This window comes from Medicago sativa, chromosome 1 (assembly GCF_051527215.1).
Source record: "Medicago sativa cultivar Bolivia chromosome 1, Bolivia_mono, whole genome shotgun sequence".
Taxonomy (NCBI): Eukaryota; Viridiplantae; Streptophyta; class Magnoliopsida; order Fabales; family Fabaceae; genus Medicago; species Medicago sativa.
In genome coordinates this window covers 65,695,195-65,714,621 of record NC_140749.1, presented here as the reverse complement: position 1 = coordinate 65,714,621, position 19,427 = coordinate 65,695,195, and the positions used below count along the sequence as shown (strand labels likewise).

Here is a 19,427-nt window from a genome sequence, read left to right as displayed (position 1 = left end):
TATATCGTTAGTGTAAGAAGGTATATAAGGTATTGATTTTATTCATAATTATTTTTTAAATTCATCATTTTAAAAAATAATTATGAATAAAATCAAACATTTTTAATGATTGTGATCGTTTAACGGCGTAAAATGTATTGATAGTGTAAAATTTTACACTAATAGTATATAAGAATTAAACTCTAATAAGGATAATGTTAAAAAAATGGTAATAAATAATGATGTATTAGTATTATAAATAATAAATAATTTACGAATAAGGATAATGTTAAAAAAAATGGTAATAAATAATGATGTATTAGTATTATAAATAATAAATAATTTACGAGATACATAAACGTTTTAAATTAAGCACATAATATGAGATGAAAAGGGTAAAGTGTATATGAAAAAGTCATGTGTGATCAATGATCATAATATTTACACATGATTTAGACACACACAAGAAACAAAATGTAAAATATTAAAATAATCAAATAGTATATAGTTTTATGTATCTGCGTGAGTTTATATGCATGTAAAGAAGCTTTGTGTGGAGAATCCAAATGCTTACTGTATTGGTGGAAGTATTGTAAAATAAATTTGGTCAATGTATATCTGAAGCAGAAACATCGATTTTATTCTCTATCGAAGAGATTGAGTTTAGGAGAGTGAGGATGGATTGTGATGTTGCAATGTGCAAACAGAGAAAATGGCACATGCAAATTATAATGATTGGCCCTTCTGTTTTTACAATGACTACCTATGTCCTATCTTTGTCTTCACACCTTTTCTTCTCGTGCTACACTACCAAAAATTCGTTTATTTTCTATTCCATGTTTCTTAGAAATCGTGGTTGGGGCCATCTTCTATCCGATGTAGGATTCTTAACAATATTTTAATATTTTTCTTATCTCTATCTCTCACGTGTATACAGTTTTGATATTTTATTTTATTTTTGTCAAGTAGTCTAGCGGCTAGAGAAATTCACCTTAAAGGTGAATCACCTTAAAAGTGAATAAATGGGGTGTCCGGAGTTCGAACCCCGGCCCTTACATATAATATGCATTATCCCTTATCAAGTGAGTCAAGCTCGCAGTTTTGATATTTCTAAAAGATGGAATACGTGAGTTAGATAAGGATAATATATAATATAAACATGATAAGATCTTGCCGTATTTTTTTATGTGGATTTCATAAAAACTTATTGTCTTTTTACGTTGATACTATGCTTGAGACTGGACTGTATGTAGACTTTATAAGGTAAATTTTTTAATGTGTTTGAATCACGATACGTCAAACTTAGAGTTGACATGAAATGTATAAATTTAACGTGCAACAAGTTTATGGTGATATCATATTGATGTGAGATTCATGTAGAAAATCATATGTTTATTTCCATTAAAAAAAGTTCATTTGATATTGCATGTTGTAGTGAATGAGAGGATCCTTGAAGAATGTTAAAGTATAAAAAAAAAAATAGCAAAAACTTTTATAAGATGTCCTTTTTTAACATTAAAAAACGCTAAAAAAATTAATTTTAAATGAGAGAATTTATTACGTAGAAAAGGAAAGATAGATTCATATTCACATACATAATTTTAATAGAGAAGAACAAGAATAATCTCAAATTCCTTTTTGAAAAGGTGGAAATTGATTTTTTGGTAGGAATTTTTTGGTAGTAATAAAACTATTCCAAATACTAAAATTATAGAGTAGAAATTGTTTTTTCGGTAGTAATTTTTTGACGAGAATTTTTTGGTAGTAATAAAACTATTCCAATTACTGAAATTATAAACAAACAATCGAAATAAATAGAAAAAAAATGCATTTTTAGATATGTATTTGTCACTTTGTCAATTTTAAAAACTATTTTGATTTATGCTCATAATTGTAAAGACTGTTTTTTTTCTTTCTATTCATTCGTTAAGGCTCAATTTGACAGCCTACTTTGGTTTTAAAAAAGAAAAGGAAGAATAATAAGAGTATGATTACAAACTAATAACTAATAAATCAATGAAATTTGGCTTAGTTGGTAAAGATTTGACTCACCTACAAGGATATAGGTTCAATTTCTATTGTCGGTGTAAGAACTTTAGAACTTTTTTGTAGGTGATGTGTAAGTACCTTTGTTAACGTTCGATGAGCCTTAAGACATATCTTAACCATGATGAGCCTCTAAAATTCAACACACCTAAACCTTTGTAAAAAATTAAACTAATAAATAATAAACATGACGAATAATTGTGTGAAAATTTTAACAAACTTTGTTTTTTTATACTCACTCATTTAACAAACTTGTTATTACTGTCTCATTATATCATCTTAGGGGAATATATAAAGTCCACTATATAATTGGTCAAATCAACGACAGCCATAATGTAAATAACTAGTGAAAATAAATTGTAGATGCTAGTGAAATTATGATTTTAGAACATTATTTTTACAATAATTTAGTTAAAGTCTCTGCCTGGATGATGTAGATTGTCCAGCTTGTGTTTAAGAAGTTACACCATTTTGGATTTAGCAGCTAAATTCCAAAGGCCATCATATCCCTAGTTTTTGTCTCCATGACAAACTTGGCTCCACAATGGTCATGTAGGCCAAGTTAAATTTACCTAAGAATTTCAGAAGTAAATTTACCTAAGAATTTGTTAATTCTATTCTAACTGAAACAGCTCATTAATCTACGTTTTTTTTTTATAAATTCCAAATCGCAGCTCGTGAGTTTGTAGGTCCCTAACTAATTGTAATTACCATCCCCACATACATTATTATTATGTATATTATATTATTATTATTTTTTTGACAAGATATATTATATTATTATTATTATAAACCATAATAGTTTAAGATGGGTCCCCTTCACATATAGTTTACCAGTTAGAAAGGTGCAAAAGAATGCAATTAGTCAAATTGCATATTAGTGGGGGGAATCACTTCTACTTGTATGCATAGCAATACGTATTTTGATTCATTCCATTTAGAACCAAGACTCAAAAACTCATATACCAACTCGTGTTTAGTAATTTTGGGAGTGGTGTAGGTTGGCCACATTTATTGCCTAATTTCAAGAAATTCTTTTCCTCGTCACTTTTTCTTTTGAAGTGTTATTACTTATTAGGGGAAAAATGGACAGTGTTAAAGAAATATAACCTTTTCTAAAGATAAACAAAGTGTACGCTCCAAAACCCACAGTTTTATAAGCGTGAGTGAAAAGGTAAAATAAGCTTAAGAAAGAATTTAGTATGTGTATTTGTGCGGAGTGTAATAGTGGTCCGGGAGACATAATTAAAAGGTTAAAGAGTAAAGAGAAGAAGAAAAAAACAAAGGATAAGGTTAAAAAAAAACATGTCAACGGTTAAGGAAAAAATGTTTTGAAAGATTGAATTATAATTCTGAGCCTTTTTTTATGTGAATCCTTTATCAAATTTTGTGCCACTGCCACCCCCCACGCCCTGGTCCTTCCCCACAAGCACAATATATTAGCCTTTGGTTGGCGTCCACAAGTGCAATCACTATCAACATTATAGTGAAGTCAATGTACATGAAAGTCTAATAAAGTACTTATAATGCTTTGCATATAGAACCAATCTGTCAAGTTTTAAGTGAGTGAACATAAGAAAGATTAAACTCTTGTAATTGTTCACAATTTAGCTAATTCAGCTCAATTATTCGGATATTGGAGCTTTGTTAATAAATTGATACACTTAGATAATATGGGCGTTTGCTTTCTAAAAAAAGTTTTCTATTTTTATTTTTAAAAAATTTGTTAGTGTTACTTACAATGAGAAAATAGAAGTCTCACATCTTATTAACAAGTTAAAATGAACATGTATTCTAAAAAATAAAAACTAAAAATGTGTTTTAACAAAATAAAGAGACACTAATTTAGTCATTGTTCACTGCATAAGGTGAAGTAAAATTTTAAGTGTGTGTACCACTAGAAACCATTTCTCTAGCCATTGGAAAACTCAAAATGGAATGTCATACGAAGTCAAGAGAAAGTGTCTAATAAAACCCTAAGAAATATAAGTTGTTGAACATCACTTTAGTAAGGATTGCATTAAAAACTGTGCTTTCAAGCTCAGCATAAGTTAACAAAAGGAATGGAGAAAGTTTTGTCATTAAACTCGGTAGAAGGAAAAGAGCATAGGGATTAACCAAAGGAGGTATAGTGTCTGTCAGGTTTTGGGTGTTATGGTATATCCAAGCTTTTGAAAAGGATGTTTATAAGTTGCAGTGTTAAGGTACAAAACATCCCATTTGCCTACTCAAAGAGACTCTTTCAAATATCCCTCTGATAAAAAAGGAGACAAACTAAAAGCCTCTTCTATTCTCTCTCTCTCCCTCCCTCTCCCTCCCTCTCTCTCTCCCCCTGTCAACATTCTTGTATATGTCATCTTCCACTAGGGAATCTCATCTCCAATGCTAATAATTACCTAAACTTTCTTTTCCTTGTCATTGCTTCACTTTTTCCTTCAGCTGCAAATCCTCACAACACCGTCCACTCCCTAAATAAGACTGTGATACACATAGGATCATGGACGGTGATATTCTGTCTACCCACTTGAAAATTAATCTTTATAAGGTATCCTATCCTAAATTATATTTCTAACATGATTGTGTGATACACAGTAGAATATTGGACGTTTTAATTTAGGCACCATCCTTCTTTGTCAAGCAAAATTCAAGAAAATGCTACAAAAGTCAAACTGGATTTTAAGTACACATATCTATCTATACAATGAGAAAAGAATAAAGTTGCATGATGCAGATACTAATGACATTGCAACAAATATAACTAAAAAAGATAAAAGTATCCACGGTACCATCTGATTTGCACACAATGGGGGAGACCCAACTTTTTTAATATGTAAAATTTACTTACACCAACTAATCAATAATGTACAAGACATAATTATACATGGAAACATCTTGTGAACTAGTTTAGCTAGTTCAAATTGGGAACATCTTGTGAACTAGTTTAGCTAGTTCAAATTGGGAGCTTCTTTATTTCAGGAAAATATTAAATGGTGGGGTCAAAGAATCAATACACTACAACTTCAATTTTGATTAGTAAATTCAGTGTATCAAATACATAGGGGCTAGGGCACATACAATTGATACTACCTATACAACACTAACAACTGTTCAAATGTGTAATAATCATCTATTGAACGAACTGTAAACTGACAAGTAAAAGTACAGATCCAACGAAGAAATGCTTTGGTTTCAAATATGCATCAATTTATTCTTCGGAGGTACCTTGGTGGGCCAATTCATTCATAAAGTTCACTTAGCATCTCATCTGACCCCTGGCTTTGAGCATTCTAGATTCATTCCCACAAATTTGTCCAATACATTTTTAAATGCCTGAACCATACATGAAAAGAAAACGTAAGAAATGAATAGAGAATAAGTATTTTCATTCCATATACTTCTAAAGTGTGAACATTTCCTGAAGTTTTTAACATCTAATAAAATCACCTTTGATTAGTTTAATTAACATGATTTACATTTAAATGACTATCTTTTTGTCTAAACTACAAAATCCCAATAACCCAACTGCTTATTCTCTTTAATACATGAAAGTGAAACTAAAGTCTCAATGCACATGCAGGGCAACCAATGCCAGAGACTCATGCACTGAAACAGTGATGAGGATAGAGACAATAAAAAAGAAAAGATGCCATCATCAAAGTATATTTAGGAAATAGAAAAATAAATATTAAAAATATTAAATAAGTCAGTCAAAATTGTCTACATCAATTGATACTGATAAATAAATAAAAAAACAGTTTGTTTGGTCAGAAAATCATAATGAGTTTGAATCTTAATTGAAAATGACAGACACACAATACATAAAATGTCATCAATGTTAAGGTCGTGCATAAAATAATATTGTACATGGATGTGAAAATGCGCCAAATGCTAGAAAAGTTAAAGTAGCAAGAGTAGTGCATTGTACATAGAACATGAAACACATATTAAGGTTTCTCTTCTCTCAAAAAAAGAACATGAAACACATATTAAGGTTTAAATAATGCAATTATTTCCAAATAGTTATAGCATAGATGGCAAAAGTAATTTCAACCTCTTTCTGATGAACATTTATTTTTCATGACTGTATCGGGGCAGCAATCGAAAATTAAATGAAAATAGCTTCCCAGTGTTCTTTACAGCACCGGTTCACAATTATAAGCAAAAAAATGTCTATTGGACTCATATATAAGCAAATGTGAACTAACCTATCTACATTAAATGTTATTATTCCAAAAATCTATTGGAGTAATTTCATAACTCTACCCCCTTATTGCAACAATCTAATAGCTCTATCATATAATGAATTAACAAATAATACATAATACAAGAATATATAGTTTATACACAAGAAGGAGTCTGAAACAAATTATCAAAAAGACATCACAAATGGTATGGTCAAGTATTCCAAGGCAAGTGGAAATTTTGATCTCAAGTCACATTTCATGATAGACCTGCTATAACAAAAATTATCATGGAAGGAAAATAAGGGGGAGCAAGGGTGGGGACGTGGGGTTGCTGTATCATCCCAGACCGAGGAGAACATTGGGCCACAAAGAATGGGCCTACAAGGATATGCAAAGAATGAAGGTATAACAACGGCAACAACAGAATGGGGAATAACAGAACGGACATGTGTCAATTGGAGAGTGGAGGATGAGACAGGGAATCAGTTCCATACAGTGGAAAGGTGGGGGTCTGTTTGAGGGGAGGAAAAGAATTGGATAGTAACGGAAAAGCTTTGCCTTGGTGAAGGTTGTTTTCTCCATAGGGAGAGCGGTCTAGTTGTTTTACATTTTCATCCATAGTCACTCTATTTTCTAGTGAGGAGCTTTGCTCCATTGATAGCAAATTCAAGACAATCCATCATCTCCATTTCAACATTGATTCAGCTTATTTGTTTTTGTTTGAGCATTTTATTACGTGTTAGCTGAGAGGTGTTACTGGGGAGCCTAGAGAGGCTCCTATCTAGGGCAAAGAACATTGTAAGGTATTGCACGGAGAGGCCGTCCAATACAAAGAATGCTTCAGGGTGAAGCTTGAGCAGGATGTAAATAAGCATGTTACATAGTGAAAAATCCAATTAATTGTGTTCGGAGTTTCAACATAGTCCAAAACTTTTGTGAGTGAACCCGATATAAATTCCGTGTGCATTTCTCTCTTCCTTGATCTATTAAGTTTAGTAAATTGGCCCTTTTGTTAGTACAAATTGTCATTTCATCAGAATTTGAAAACTGGTCTTCTCAAGAATATTTATTGTTACTAACGCAGAAAGCTCAAACCTTGTTTTAGAACTTATGCAGACGCATTTTGAGAAAGTATTAATTCCTGTGAACTATTTTTCAAATAATCATAATACTTAAATGGTTTTAACTGTCTTATCATACAATGGAAAACAGTTCGAGGGTATATTAGAAAACTTCTTTCCTAGGATGTGTCATTCCATCAGCAAATTCATGTTGCTTTAGTATGTTGCATCATTAGAAGACTTGTCTTTTGAACGAACTTTGAGTGCTTGTATTACTTGAGTGAGAGTCAGAAAAGTTTTGGGTTAATAGGTTGGAGATTCAAGGGTTGCAATTGAACTCCCTTCATGTGACTCTAAGTACACACACCAGAAGGGTAAATATGGACGAACAATGAATTCCAAAAGATAAAGCTAGAGCACAGCTCCTCAATTACCTGTTGTGTGAATAGCTCCTTCCCCTTCAGAATAGAACTCATTGCTGCAGATTGATCATCAAACGCACTGTAGAAAACCTCGTAGAATCTATTCCTGCAATTAAAAAGGCGACCAAAATAATACGATGTTATCTTCTTGACAACCAATCACATGAAACACTTATGAAAATAGTACATATTAGAAAGTACCGATCTTCCTCAATAGTTAGTTCATCCATCTCATCAAATTTCCGTGTAAGAACTTCAGCCCCAACTGGTGATAGTACATGCAGAACGAGAGCCTCTAAAGTTCTTGGGAAGTTGTTCTGAAAATAGTAATAGTGCAACATATTTGAAATATTAAACATAACTTAAAAATATCAAAGAAATAGCCACGGCATGATTAAATACAAGGAAATTAGTATGTAATTTGAGTTAAAGAAGTAGCAGTAGTCTTTATACAACAAACAAATAACCCAATCTCATCTAGCCCAAGCATCACTTCTAAAGAATAAAGGAGGCATGAAATAAAAGCAGTTCCCTTTTAACGACAATAACACCTTTTCCCACTAGTTGGAATCAGTCATACTCTAATATATCAAATAATGCCACAATGTCCTACCATATATCTTGTCTAATGACAAGCCATTTAAATCTAAATCCTTCTTAATGGTTGAGCCAACAATTTTCATTGGTCTCCCTCTACCTCTAATAATTAGACTATCCTACATATGATCTACTCACTTTACGTAGGCTTTTACAAGTAGTTCCCTTTCAAGCAGGAAAGATATTATTATTGGAAGAGAGTCACGTGAAATATTCCTGAGAAAATGAGAAAAATAAAATGAAATGTATTTGTCAACTTGCAAGGAAGATTTCCATCGATATGATCAAGTACAAATGCCTTGTATCAACAATAACTTTGTTAAATCATAATTCGTAGTCCTCTTAAAAAAAAAAAATCACAATTCGTAGCTAAAACACCCACGCCATGGTTCACAGTACAAAGAAGTGCATAAAAACAACTTTTCAGACATTTGTAAATTGTATGGGTAATGAAAACTCACTGCCATAGCAAGAAAGACATTTTGAAGAGTTTGTGGTTTGACATTCCAGAGAATTTTGGCAACTGGATCATCTTTCAATTCAGAAGTCACTATTTTCTCATATTTATCGCTGCCTATGAGATCATAATCATTTATAGAAGTTGACAGTGATTGTTGATCCTGGCTGGCGCTAACACTGTTGTGAACCAAAGACACGAGTTCATGAAGCACCTGGACTGCAGCAGGTTCTAATTCTAGCAATGTCTTCCCCTCTTTAAGTCTTTTCTCCTTTAAATCCATTCCTTTCAACATCTGACTGCAATTTTCATCAGCGTGATCTGGTAATCAGATTATCAAAATTGATTAGACCGTCAATGGAGAAATGATAAGCTAGAATTTAGTTTTCTTGTAAGGAGAAAATCATAGAACACAGCTATATTAAAGCCATTTTCTAATTATCTTACTTGCTCTTCCATTCTTAGGAAGCGTGTTCGCACACATCCTAGTTTTTCCCATCCCCAATTTTAGCAGTTGCTGGTCCTGTCCTATATTGAAAAAGCATGTCATCGGCCCATTACAAAAACAACTAACTTGTGAGCATAAGGAAAAAAGATATCAATTTAACTCGATGAACTTTGATAGGCTAGAAGAATATAGACAGAAAACCCCTCCATTCTTCACACTCAGGAACAAAATTTAAGAGATAAATAGACAAATGCTCAAAAGACTTAAGCTTCCTGTTAGAATCAGTGACTATTATTAGTTACTGTTAGTATTCCTTGATTGTACGGATTCTTAAAATAGTGCTAATCAATTAAACCTTCAAATGTATTTACTAACACCATTACAAATACAAGGTGGTGTGGTCTGATTTAGACACGCAGAGGTACAAATTTTACACTTCCTGCTTCATCAACCATTTGCAAAGAAAATTTTCTGAAAATTTGTAATTCAATAACAATTAATCTGTACACTTTATGCTACCACACAAGAGAGAAAGGAACATCATGGCACTTAACGAAGCTAAACATCTAAAAAATTCTGAAAAAGGAAATTATTTATATGCACGCGTGCACACATACATGTGTAGATGCATTCATAAGTAAGCTCATACAAGAGCAAGACTAAATATTAGTTCTCTTCCGTATCCACTCTCCAACCCCACCAATACAAATGAAAAAATAATAGTGTAGGCTTCAATAATGTTTTCTGCAGTAACTGACATGTACAAAATAAGCACATACCATCTCTTTGTCAATCAACCTTCGAATGCATCCATTGGATCAACAGGCAAATGATATTTGAAAGAAGAAGAAAAAACAATTAACATTCAAAAGTCTTTTTATCACATAATATTCAATGACAAATTTAAACAGAGAACTACATCATCACCATACCGTCTCAATATTCTGCGTAAATAATAAGCATCCATATGTTCCATCATGCAAGACATTGTGTTGGATCTCCACCAAAAGTTAATAGCAATAGTAAAATCGTCACTATCTACTTGGTGGAACCTACACTATAGAACAGTAATTAAGAGACGACGTATAGAGAACAAGACTAAGACACCTGAGAAGTTTATTCATGTAAAAAGAAACATAGATTTTGTAATGAATATGCGAACTAGGGAAATATGCCAATTGCATTTTAAACACAAAACATAGATCCTACTGCAAAATACGGTTGGGTGGCATGAAGTGACAAATGAAGCTGTTGAGACTTGAGTCTCATACTGGATGTGATCATGTGATAAGGTCTAGAAAAGCATTTATAAGTGGGAGACATCTTTCACCCTATTTTGTAGGGTTGAGTTAGGTTCAACCCAAATTCTAAGATGGTATAGGAGTTTATCCAAGATTCATTGGGTCACTCGTTACTGTCCACTCAGGTAACACTTCGATATTCAGGTTTGAGCGTGAGAGGGTGTGATAAGATCCCCAAATCGGATGTGATATGTCCTGAAAATGTGTTTATAAGTGGGAGGCATCTCTCACCTTACAAAACCGTTTCGTAAGGTTGAGTTAGACCCAACTCAAATTCAAAGAGAAGACTAATGCACTAAATGTATATGCTCAAGCAACGGAAATTAATAACAACCACAAGATCAATAAACAAACAAAATGAATTTTAACTGCATCTAGGATATGCTTAAAAAATTCATCCTTCAAGAAAGATCTATACTCTCATGGCACAATTACTTTTAGCTAAGTGCTTGAACAATGCACATTCAAATGTACCATTTTAACCAACAACCAATAAATGAAAAGGACCATGATCCTGGAGTCAAGGAAAAGATGACATAATGCGAAGATATAGGAGTGAAACAGGCAAGAATTGTTAGCAATTGTAGGTGAGTGATCCCTCAGGCTTGTAAGCATTTATTTTTTAGAAAATGACTAAAGCTGGTTAACAAATGCACAAAGACTCAAATTAGAAAATCGAAACACAACTATATTTTCAATTTGACAAGCATGAACCAATGCACATATCAATCACCTTCATCAAAAGCACCAAACAAATGTGCATGAATTCTTTCTCGGATGCATATCTGATGTTTGTTTCTGACATTCTGTGTCAGCACAGCATTGGGAGAAAACAAAACTTAGTGTTAATAGAAAACTGTAAAGCGAAGATTCCAGAGAGCTTTTGCATCTCTGTTGTGACTAACTTTTTCTATACAACTCTGTTAGAATGATTTTATTACAGTTACAAGAGGTTGAAGAGTCTATTTATAGACTAAAGCTAATGACCTCTAGTGTGTCAGTCACCATTCCCTAGGTAACTGGCAGTTGCCAGTTGTACGGTTAGACAGTTACAGGGAATGCAATCTAGTGCAGAACCTCTATGGTGATCATGCTGATCACCAGTTATCTAATTATGAGCTGTTCCTTCAATAAGTGTGAACATTGAAAGTTCCAGATATTTAACCAGTACAGAATTCCCAGAAAACAATCAGAGAAGTTAAGCTCTTCTCGTATGACACCCAAGTTTCCCTGTCCATGTCTGCCAAATATGGAAGAGAAATAATCTACCCAGAAACAGAAAGGCTTATCACAAAGACATTGATGAGCTATAGACCTTACCATCCTTCAGGAATGAAAAGTGCATCGCCTGCCTCCAGAACAACCTTTTGTCCAAACTCCATTAAGTCTTCTGCCCTTGGATAAATTGAGTAATCGGGGTTTTCTAAAGCAACAGAACTGCCACAAGAATTTTATTGAAAAGAAAGACAAAAGAAGGCACTATTAGAATATAAAAGATATGTCAGTGAGCCATGTTTTGAGAACTGAACATGTAAGAGCTGTATTGCTCTCATGCTAGTAATAATCCGTGTTTACTACATCAATACATATAGAGGGCTCTTAACAACCATTGAGTATACCTGTGATTGGAAGCTTCCCCATAGATAGGCATTGGGTAGAGTGAGGGACTAGCAGAAGGAGGCCACAAAACAACTGCAAAATTTCGGTTTAATTAAATGACAGAAATGGATTGAGGCTTGAGGAAGGAAAAGAAGGTAGGGACGAAATATGTAGAATAAGTAACTGAAAACCCTGGAAAGGATTTTTTGCAGAATCATAAAAAGAAAATGGCCAGTGTGAAGCCAATAGAGTTCCAAAACTCTGCTATATGTTATTTACTATCACATTACTTTAGACATTAAATAAATTAAAACATCGGCAAACCAATACAAGTACTAAAAATTCCTACACAGTTGATAGCATATTACTGACAAGAAGCACCTGCATTTCTGCAGTGGTGAAAAAACCCATGCTGGGAGGTAGTAGGTAGGATAATAGGTCATAACAAGAAGAGGAAGACATATAACTTACCTTGTTTGAGGCCAGAAACTATGCACAAAAGATTGTGGTGTGGATCATAGTGAGTACTTGATCTAGATTGTGCATTGTTCATCCACAAATTTATAGAAGACAGTTCTTTTGATCCTAAAAATGGAGGCTGAAGAGAATAATATGATTAAATTAAAAAATTTATAAATAAAAGTCTCTATTATGAAGAGCAGCAACATACTGTGAAGAACCATAGACTACAAAACAAAGTAGCATGCAGAAATTTACTAACCGTCTGAATGTCTTCCCTTAGGGTTCCCAATTGAACTTTCTCCTTACGATTACTGTTCATGATCGGCACCTAAAGTACAATCACCAAAAATTCAGTTCAAAACACATTAACAACTAACATTGTTTCAAAACTATAACACCGTCAAAATATCAATTTAGTGCGTGGATGGAACAAGGCAAACATAGAGATGACTTCAACAACATTAACAAAATAACAATGTAAAAAAAATAGTACTAATATTGGTAAAAATAATGAAAATTAATTTTGATGAACCAATTGAGATAGGTTATTTCACATTGGAGAGTTTGAACCTGCGCTAAATAAATTTGTTCGGGAATATCTTCGAATGACAAACAATCATGTTGTGAGCTATCCGTTTGCGAAGCAACACAATGATCATCGTCCTCCAGATGTTGTTGTTGCTGAGTTTGCATATGCATCCGTTTCTTACACAAATCAAGGAAAGTAGAAAATGGTAGAGGAACCTGCAATGCAAGGAAATGAACAACAAAATGATTAACTTAACATCACCACATAATCCCATATCACATAAATAGTACCAATTTTGATTGCCTTATTTCAACTTACGAAAACGGCTTACGACATGTCCATAAGTTGATTTTAGCTTATTTCCATAAACCCTCCGATATAGCTTACAATAACTACTAGCTTATATGAGAACAGTTAAACTTTATTTTATCTTTTACTATAGAAATAGATTATACATAAAGGTTTGTTTGTAGTGACTTATTTGATTTTATCTAGTGGCATAAGCATGTTTGACAATGTTTGGGAGAAGTTATAAAAAAAGCTTATAACATTTTTATAAGCTGTTTTCAGCTTATTTCAATAAGCTCTACAGATGATAATACATGAAAATAGCTTACTCGTAAGTGCTTATGCTATAAGCTGCAAGTTAAGTTGTTTATCCAAACAGACAGGCCGAAACACTTATATGAAAAGCGCTTATTCTTCTTAATTAAGTTGTTTATTATTAAAGCAAATAAAGTGTTGTAATTAATAATTACCCTGTGATGACTTCCAAGATCACCATAAAAGACAGGTGCAGACGAAGATACCATAGCCTCCACCACAGAAGATCCTACCCGTGCCTGCAAGTAATCTAAACCATCGTTCCGTGGATTCCATAAAGAGAAAGCTCTCCAAGTTTTGGTGCAACCGCATAGAACCTTTTTAGGTTAGAAAAATCAAATATTAGTAATGCAAATCATAATCATAATGAAAAATTAATTAAGAGAAGAAGCGAAAAGTGTTGTTGTTTGATTGATTACAGCGGGAACGTTTTTAGCTTCGATAAGAGACTCGAAGTCGTTAGATGTAGGAAGTTCTTCGTATCTTCGGATTTTAATGCCCTCTTCCATACTTTGATCGTTTGAAGTTTGAAGGAATTTTCATTCAATTTCAGATTTCACAAGAGAGGAGAATGAAATGAACTGCAACTTCGTTACAGCAGCACCAACATTGGAAAATTGTTCTTCTAATTTAATACGCGAAAATACAAAAATGTCCCCACGACAATTAACTCTCGTCACACTCAATGTATCATGACGATTAACGGTGGTCGTTCGTTGACAACTGCAACAGTTAACTACCGCTGCACTCTATACCCGCACATAAATGCATTCGATCATTTATTCATTTAAAACATCTATTAAAGAAAGAAAAAGATTCATTTATAGGATAATGTCATTCATTTACATCTGAAAAAATAAATCAATTAAAACCAACATCATTCAATGATTTACAACAAATAATCCAAAAAAAAAAGTAAACATAAATTAATGCCTTCTAAATATTTGATATGTGGCGGTCAGATGCATCTCATCTTGCATCCTTCTCATGAGATCACGAAAGTATTTGATTGAGTCACCATCATACACTTCCTCATTTGTCATGTCATAGAGGGTTTGTATGATAATCAATGTGTAGGACAATCGTTGGCACGATCCCCCTCAATAATGATCTCCTCATCAGCCGAGCTAAGGGTGGTGCCTGGAACACCTCCATCAGCGTCGATAGACTTAAACAGATAATGATACATATTAGCCAGTGTCATCCCACCCCGTGACCACTTATGTATCATGGCCAGATCCTGCATCGCATCAAAGCCATATAAGGTTAATGTGCTTGTTGCTCTTGTCGGAGAGTATGGTACATTCGACCAAAATGAGCAAGAAAGTCCTCACACACCATTGCCTCTTGTTCTCTCTCTCTCTCTCCCTCTCTCTCTCTCTCTCTCTCTCTCTCTCCTCTCTTCCTCCTCCTCCTCCTCCTCCCCAGGTGCATCCTCCAACAAAATTACATGATTTAAGTGTTCCTCATACAATCGCTTCAAAAAGGGAATAAATATAAAACCACCCTATTGTTTCTTTGTCTTTTCAATCGCACGATCCTCATCAACACCGATCAACCTTGTCATCATATTTACATCGTACTCCTAAGAGGTATGTTTCTCGTGCCTCATCATATTCCCAACGATGGAAGTTGTTGGTCACCCCATGCCACATGTGACACCCTAAATCCAAAAAATAATTATAACTATTATTTAATTAAAATATAGTTTGATTCGCAGCGGAAGTGCCAACAAAAAAACTTTTCTCATAATATAAGAATTCTTCCACAAGATTTAGGATATCACGTCGACTCATAACAAACATAATTCATATTTCACTTCATTAAAAATTATAGTAATAATAACATCGAATCTTTTTCTTTTGAAAATATTTCATTTTACATCATAGACAATGATTTTCTTGCACAAAATTAAATAAGTAAGCATATCCCTTTTCCCGTGTCACTATCAGAGCGGTGCTTTTCCCCAAAATAATCGACGACACAAGACAAGTCCTCACGAAAGGCATGCACTTGACTCCAAGACTCATAACCTATATAACTACGGTTTCGCAACCGCAGGGCCAAGCCAGCAAACACAAACAACGAAGGGGTGAGTTCCGAGAACATGTAATAGTATAAAAAAAATGAGAAGAACACGTAAGCAATTAAGTCAAAGTCGTTTCACATCACAAACATAATATTCAGAACCTTGAAGAATATACTATATCATCTCAATCTATATTAGTAGAAAATATCATTACAACTTAAGAACCGAAAAAACTTCACAAACACAATGTCACAATTCAATTCCAACTAGTCACAACACATGTAGTCACCAATAACCATCTTCATAAGAACATCAACAAATAATCACCTTCATCGTCTCACGCAATTACATTAATAGACATCACAAAGTAATTCGTTAAAACATCACAACTTAACAACTTGACTCGACAACACGACTCAACTTGACAATGCACTCTTAACAACTTAACAACTTAAATCATCGTGAAACTTCTTGATATGCAAATGCATGTGGTACCATTCAACAACATATATGAGCGTAATTAGGCTCTTCAACAAGTGAGCATAAAGCTGTCGGGCTTAAAGCCCCCAACGTATTTGAGCACAAGGCTGCCGGGCCTAAAGCCCCCAACTTTAATGAGCACAAGGCTGCCGGGCCTAAAGCCCCCAACTTTAATGAGCATGCAATGGACTCAACTCCTACAACTTAGACATCTTGAACTTTTTAAACAACTTATATGATTTCAATAATTTGGACAACTTCTTACGACTTCACAACTTAGACCGACACTTACAACTTTATGACATTAATGGTCAACAACATCAAATGACAAACATCAACGTCTTAAACATCGCATCAACATAAGCATCATAAATAACACATATTTAAATCACACATCTTCCAAATAACACTTCATTATATAACACATCTTTAAATATCATCATTATCAAATACACATCATTAAATAGCACTTCAGTTATACATCATCAATTAACACATCAATTTCACATCTTTACATACCACATCTTTAAACCATATACATCTTCAAATATCACATAGTCAAATAATATATTTCATTTACACATCTTAAAATAATACATTTAGCACTATGGTATCCAAGACACATCTATAAGGAGAATAAATCTTATTTCAAACACATTCAAAGATAGTAAGAATAATTTCAATTATTATCTCTATAAAATCACTTAAAAAAAATAAACTATTATTTATACTAGGCATACGGCACCACTACAATTCCAACTTCTAATACATAACATCACATCTATATCAATCATTAAATAAGTCATCAATCTAAACAGTTGCAGCAAATCAAGCATAAGCACCCACAAATTTATCCATGACTTCAAATACCACATATTCACATAGTTTAAATCAAGCAACACCTTAATAATGTTTCTAATTCTTCTTTTAACCTCCCACATCTAAATTTGCACATTAATTAATTATTCTCTCAAAAGGCTACAACCGTCGCGGTGAGCCCCGAATGAACTTTGGGAAATACGGCTTTCCCGTTCATCCCAATTAATTTACACTCATGATCTCGAACTCTTCTCTCTCACCCCATACCTGGTTTGACGATCACGTGCAATACAAGAATTAAATATAATTCACAGCAACAACACAAGGTCGGCAGTGCACAACGAACATATCCAAATCAAATTGCTTGGCAGTGGCTTCACAACGTCAATAAAATGCAACAGCGCGGCAGAGTGCCGAAAGGATCCGACTTCAACTTCACTTTTAACACACAATTGAGTAAAATTCCTTCTGAAGGTTCCGACACAAGGAATCTAAAATCGATTTGTTTCTTTCCAAACGAATATGGTGCTGGTGAGAATTTGTAGGTGAATTCCTATCTCTAGAGATCCTATTTGAAAAATGGTAGCCAAAAGCCAACGGGGAAATAGGAAAATCATTGGTTTAAAGGGAGATAGATAAGCATGTAAACTTAGAAATATCAATGAACCATGGATCCAAAAACTGATATCGTAGTTTCGCTAATGGATAATATGAATTGGATGTCTCAAGATCCACCTAAAAGAAATAATATGATGATCTTCAACTAAAAGAAAATGACGTGCAAAGGCTCATCAATAAAGGAACTAGATGGAGACATGTGATAAGCATCTATATTAGAATGAATGAATTTCTAAGAGAAAGAGAGATGAAAAGGGTCGCCGTTTCTATACTAGGTCACATACTCAACCGTTTCTCTCTCCCTTCGGTTTCAGTAACATGCTATGATTATTAGGGTTTTATGTCTCTCTTATTCTAAATATATTGCACATGGATCGATCTATTCTAACACTCATTGGTGCATATATTCTCTTCTACTAATTAGGCTCACTCAACTATATACACCCATTCATTAATTCTCTCCACCCACTAATAATATAAACTAATTTTATTTTATTCACTCAAAACTATTATTATCCCAAAGATACTCATATACACTACTGTCACTTTTTTTTTCTTTCTTAAATGATTAAAATAATAAATTAATAAATAAAATATAACATTTTATATTATTTCTAAATCAAATAAATACGTATAAAATCATCACAGAATAACAACTACACATATAAGGAAAAATAATCAAAGTATTACTAAGATACCAAGATAATCATTTATAAAATAAATAATTAAATAAGACGATAGTTAGAAATATATATTATGGAAAATTTGGGGTGTTACACCACATCTATAACAATGCGGTACACATGACAATGTTAAGGATGGAGAACCTAGTATGTAGAAATGGGAAAATACTAGATCCATGAAATGGAGTCCTGAACCAGTCGAAATGGTTTGGTGGGTATGAAAGTGAGGCAATCTTCCTCCCATGTTTGATTGGCTAGACCACGCGCTCGTGACTTTAAAATACATAAACAAAACAAAAAACAAACCTGTTAAAAAATTATTTAACTAGAATAAACATTTGAGCAATAAAGAAATATAATTATACTTACCAACGTTACTCCAAATCTTGCAGGCGAGGTGGACATCGAATGACGATAACAATGACATATCATAAAAGCCTTCGAGAAGAGCATCAGGTGCTGGTGAGCCATACTGCTCATGGTGCTCAGGCTACTCATCTTGGTAGTGCTCCTCAGTGGTGTAACACCCGTCTTAATTATTTAATTAATTCAATGAGGTTTAGAATATATTTATAAATATATGCTTATATGATTTATGATTTAAGTGGTTTACATGATTTATATGTGTGAATTATATGATTCATGAATTTGAGTGGTTTATATGATTTATAGATAAATTGTGTGAAGTATATGTTTTGTGAAGCTATGATGTTGGTGTGACTTATTTTATTATTAAATAAAATAAGATATGAGAAATAAAATAAAAATATTAGAAGTGGGGCTGTGAGGTGAGATGAGTAAGTTTAGAGGTGAGTAGAGTAATACGAAAAGATAAATAGGGCAGACATAAGTTAGAAACATTTTTACGTGAAACGCTTTTGGATAAAAAGGGAGAAAAGTCAGAAGATAGGAGAACTAGAGGGAGAGCTGCGATTTCATCATAACCAGGTAAGGGTGAGACTAACTTTCAATATTATTAAGGGTATGATTCTGAAGAATGAATTTAACATGATTAGGTTGAGTTTTTGTGAGAATTGAGAAATTAGGTTTATGACCGATTTGATGATTGAACCATGAAAAGATGTTAGATTGATGCAAAACTTGTATACA

At 33.3% G+C, this 19,427-nt stretch overlaps 1 protein-coding gene and 1 long non-coding RNA gene across 2 annotated transcripts; both read right to left on the bottom strand.

The window, feature by feature from the left end:
* Nucleotides 1-5,029: 5,029 nt before the first annotated feature.
* LOC146956483 (2-oxoglutarate (2OG) and Fe(II)-dependent oxygenase superfamily protein) lies at nucleotides 5,030-14,290 on the bottom strand. The gene is made up of 14 exons (XM_085729107.1): nucleotides 14,108-14,290; nucleotides 13,844-14,005; nucleotides 13,127-13,300; nucleotides 12,816-12,884; nucleotides 12,566-12,692; nucleotides 12,115-12,187; nucleotides 11,816-11,932; nucleotides 10,127-10,246; nucleotides 9,974-9,992; nucleotides 9,194-9,269; nucleotides 8,751-9,067; nucleotides 7,894-8,009; nucleotides 7,705-7,798; nucleotides 5,030-5,355 (listed from the first exon to the last, which is right to left on the bottom strand). The coding sequence occupies exons 1-14, from the start codon at nucleotides 14,195-14,197 to the stop codon at nucleotides 5,287-5,289; spliced, it is 1,623 nt and encodes a 540-aa protein (XP_085585233.1). The 5' UTR covers nucleotides 14,198-14,290; the 3' UTR covers nucleotides 5,030-5,286.
* A 1,193-nt stretch (nucleotides 14,291-15,483) lies between these two features.
* LOC146956482 (uncharacterized) lies at nucleotides 15,484-17,990 on the bottom strand. Its single transcript, XR_015020184.1, has 2 exons — nucleotides 17,284-17,990; nucleotides 15,484-15,729 (listed from the first exon to the last, which is right to left on the bottom strand). It is a non-coding gene; the product is annotated as an uncharacterized LOC146956482 (long non-coding RNA).
* Nucleotides 17,991-19,427: the final 1,437 nt, after the last annotated feature.

What these genes read in the sequence shown, in the direction of transcription:
- LOC146956483 (XM_085729107.1), bottom strand. Translation starts at nt 14,197, where the DNA reads ATGGAAGAGGGCATTAAAATCCGAAGATACGAAGAACTTCCTACATCT. An exon ending in TCCTAAGAATGGAAGAGCAA is followed by an intron (nt 9,068 to 9,193) that starts GTAAGATAATTA and finishes TCTGATTACCAG; the next exon opens with ATCACGCTGATGAAAATTGC. An exon ending in AGGAGCTATTCACACAACAG is followed by an intron (nt 5,356 to 7,704) that starts GTAATTGAGGAG and finishes TGTATGGTTCAG; the next exon opens with GCATTTAAAAATGTATTGGA.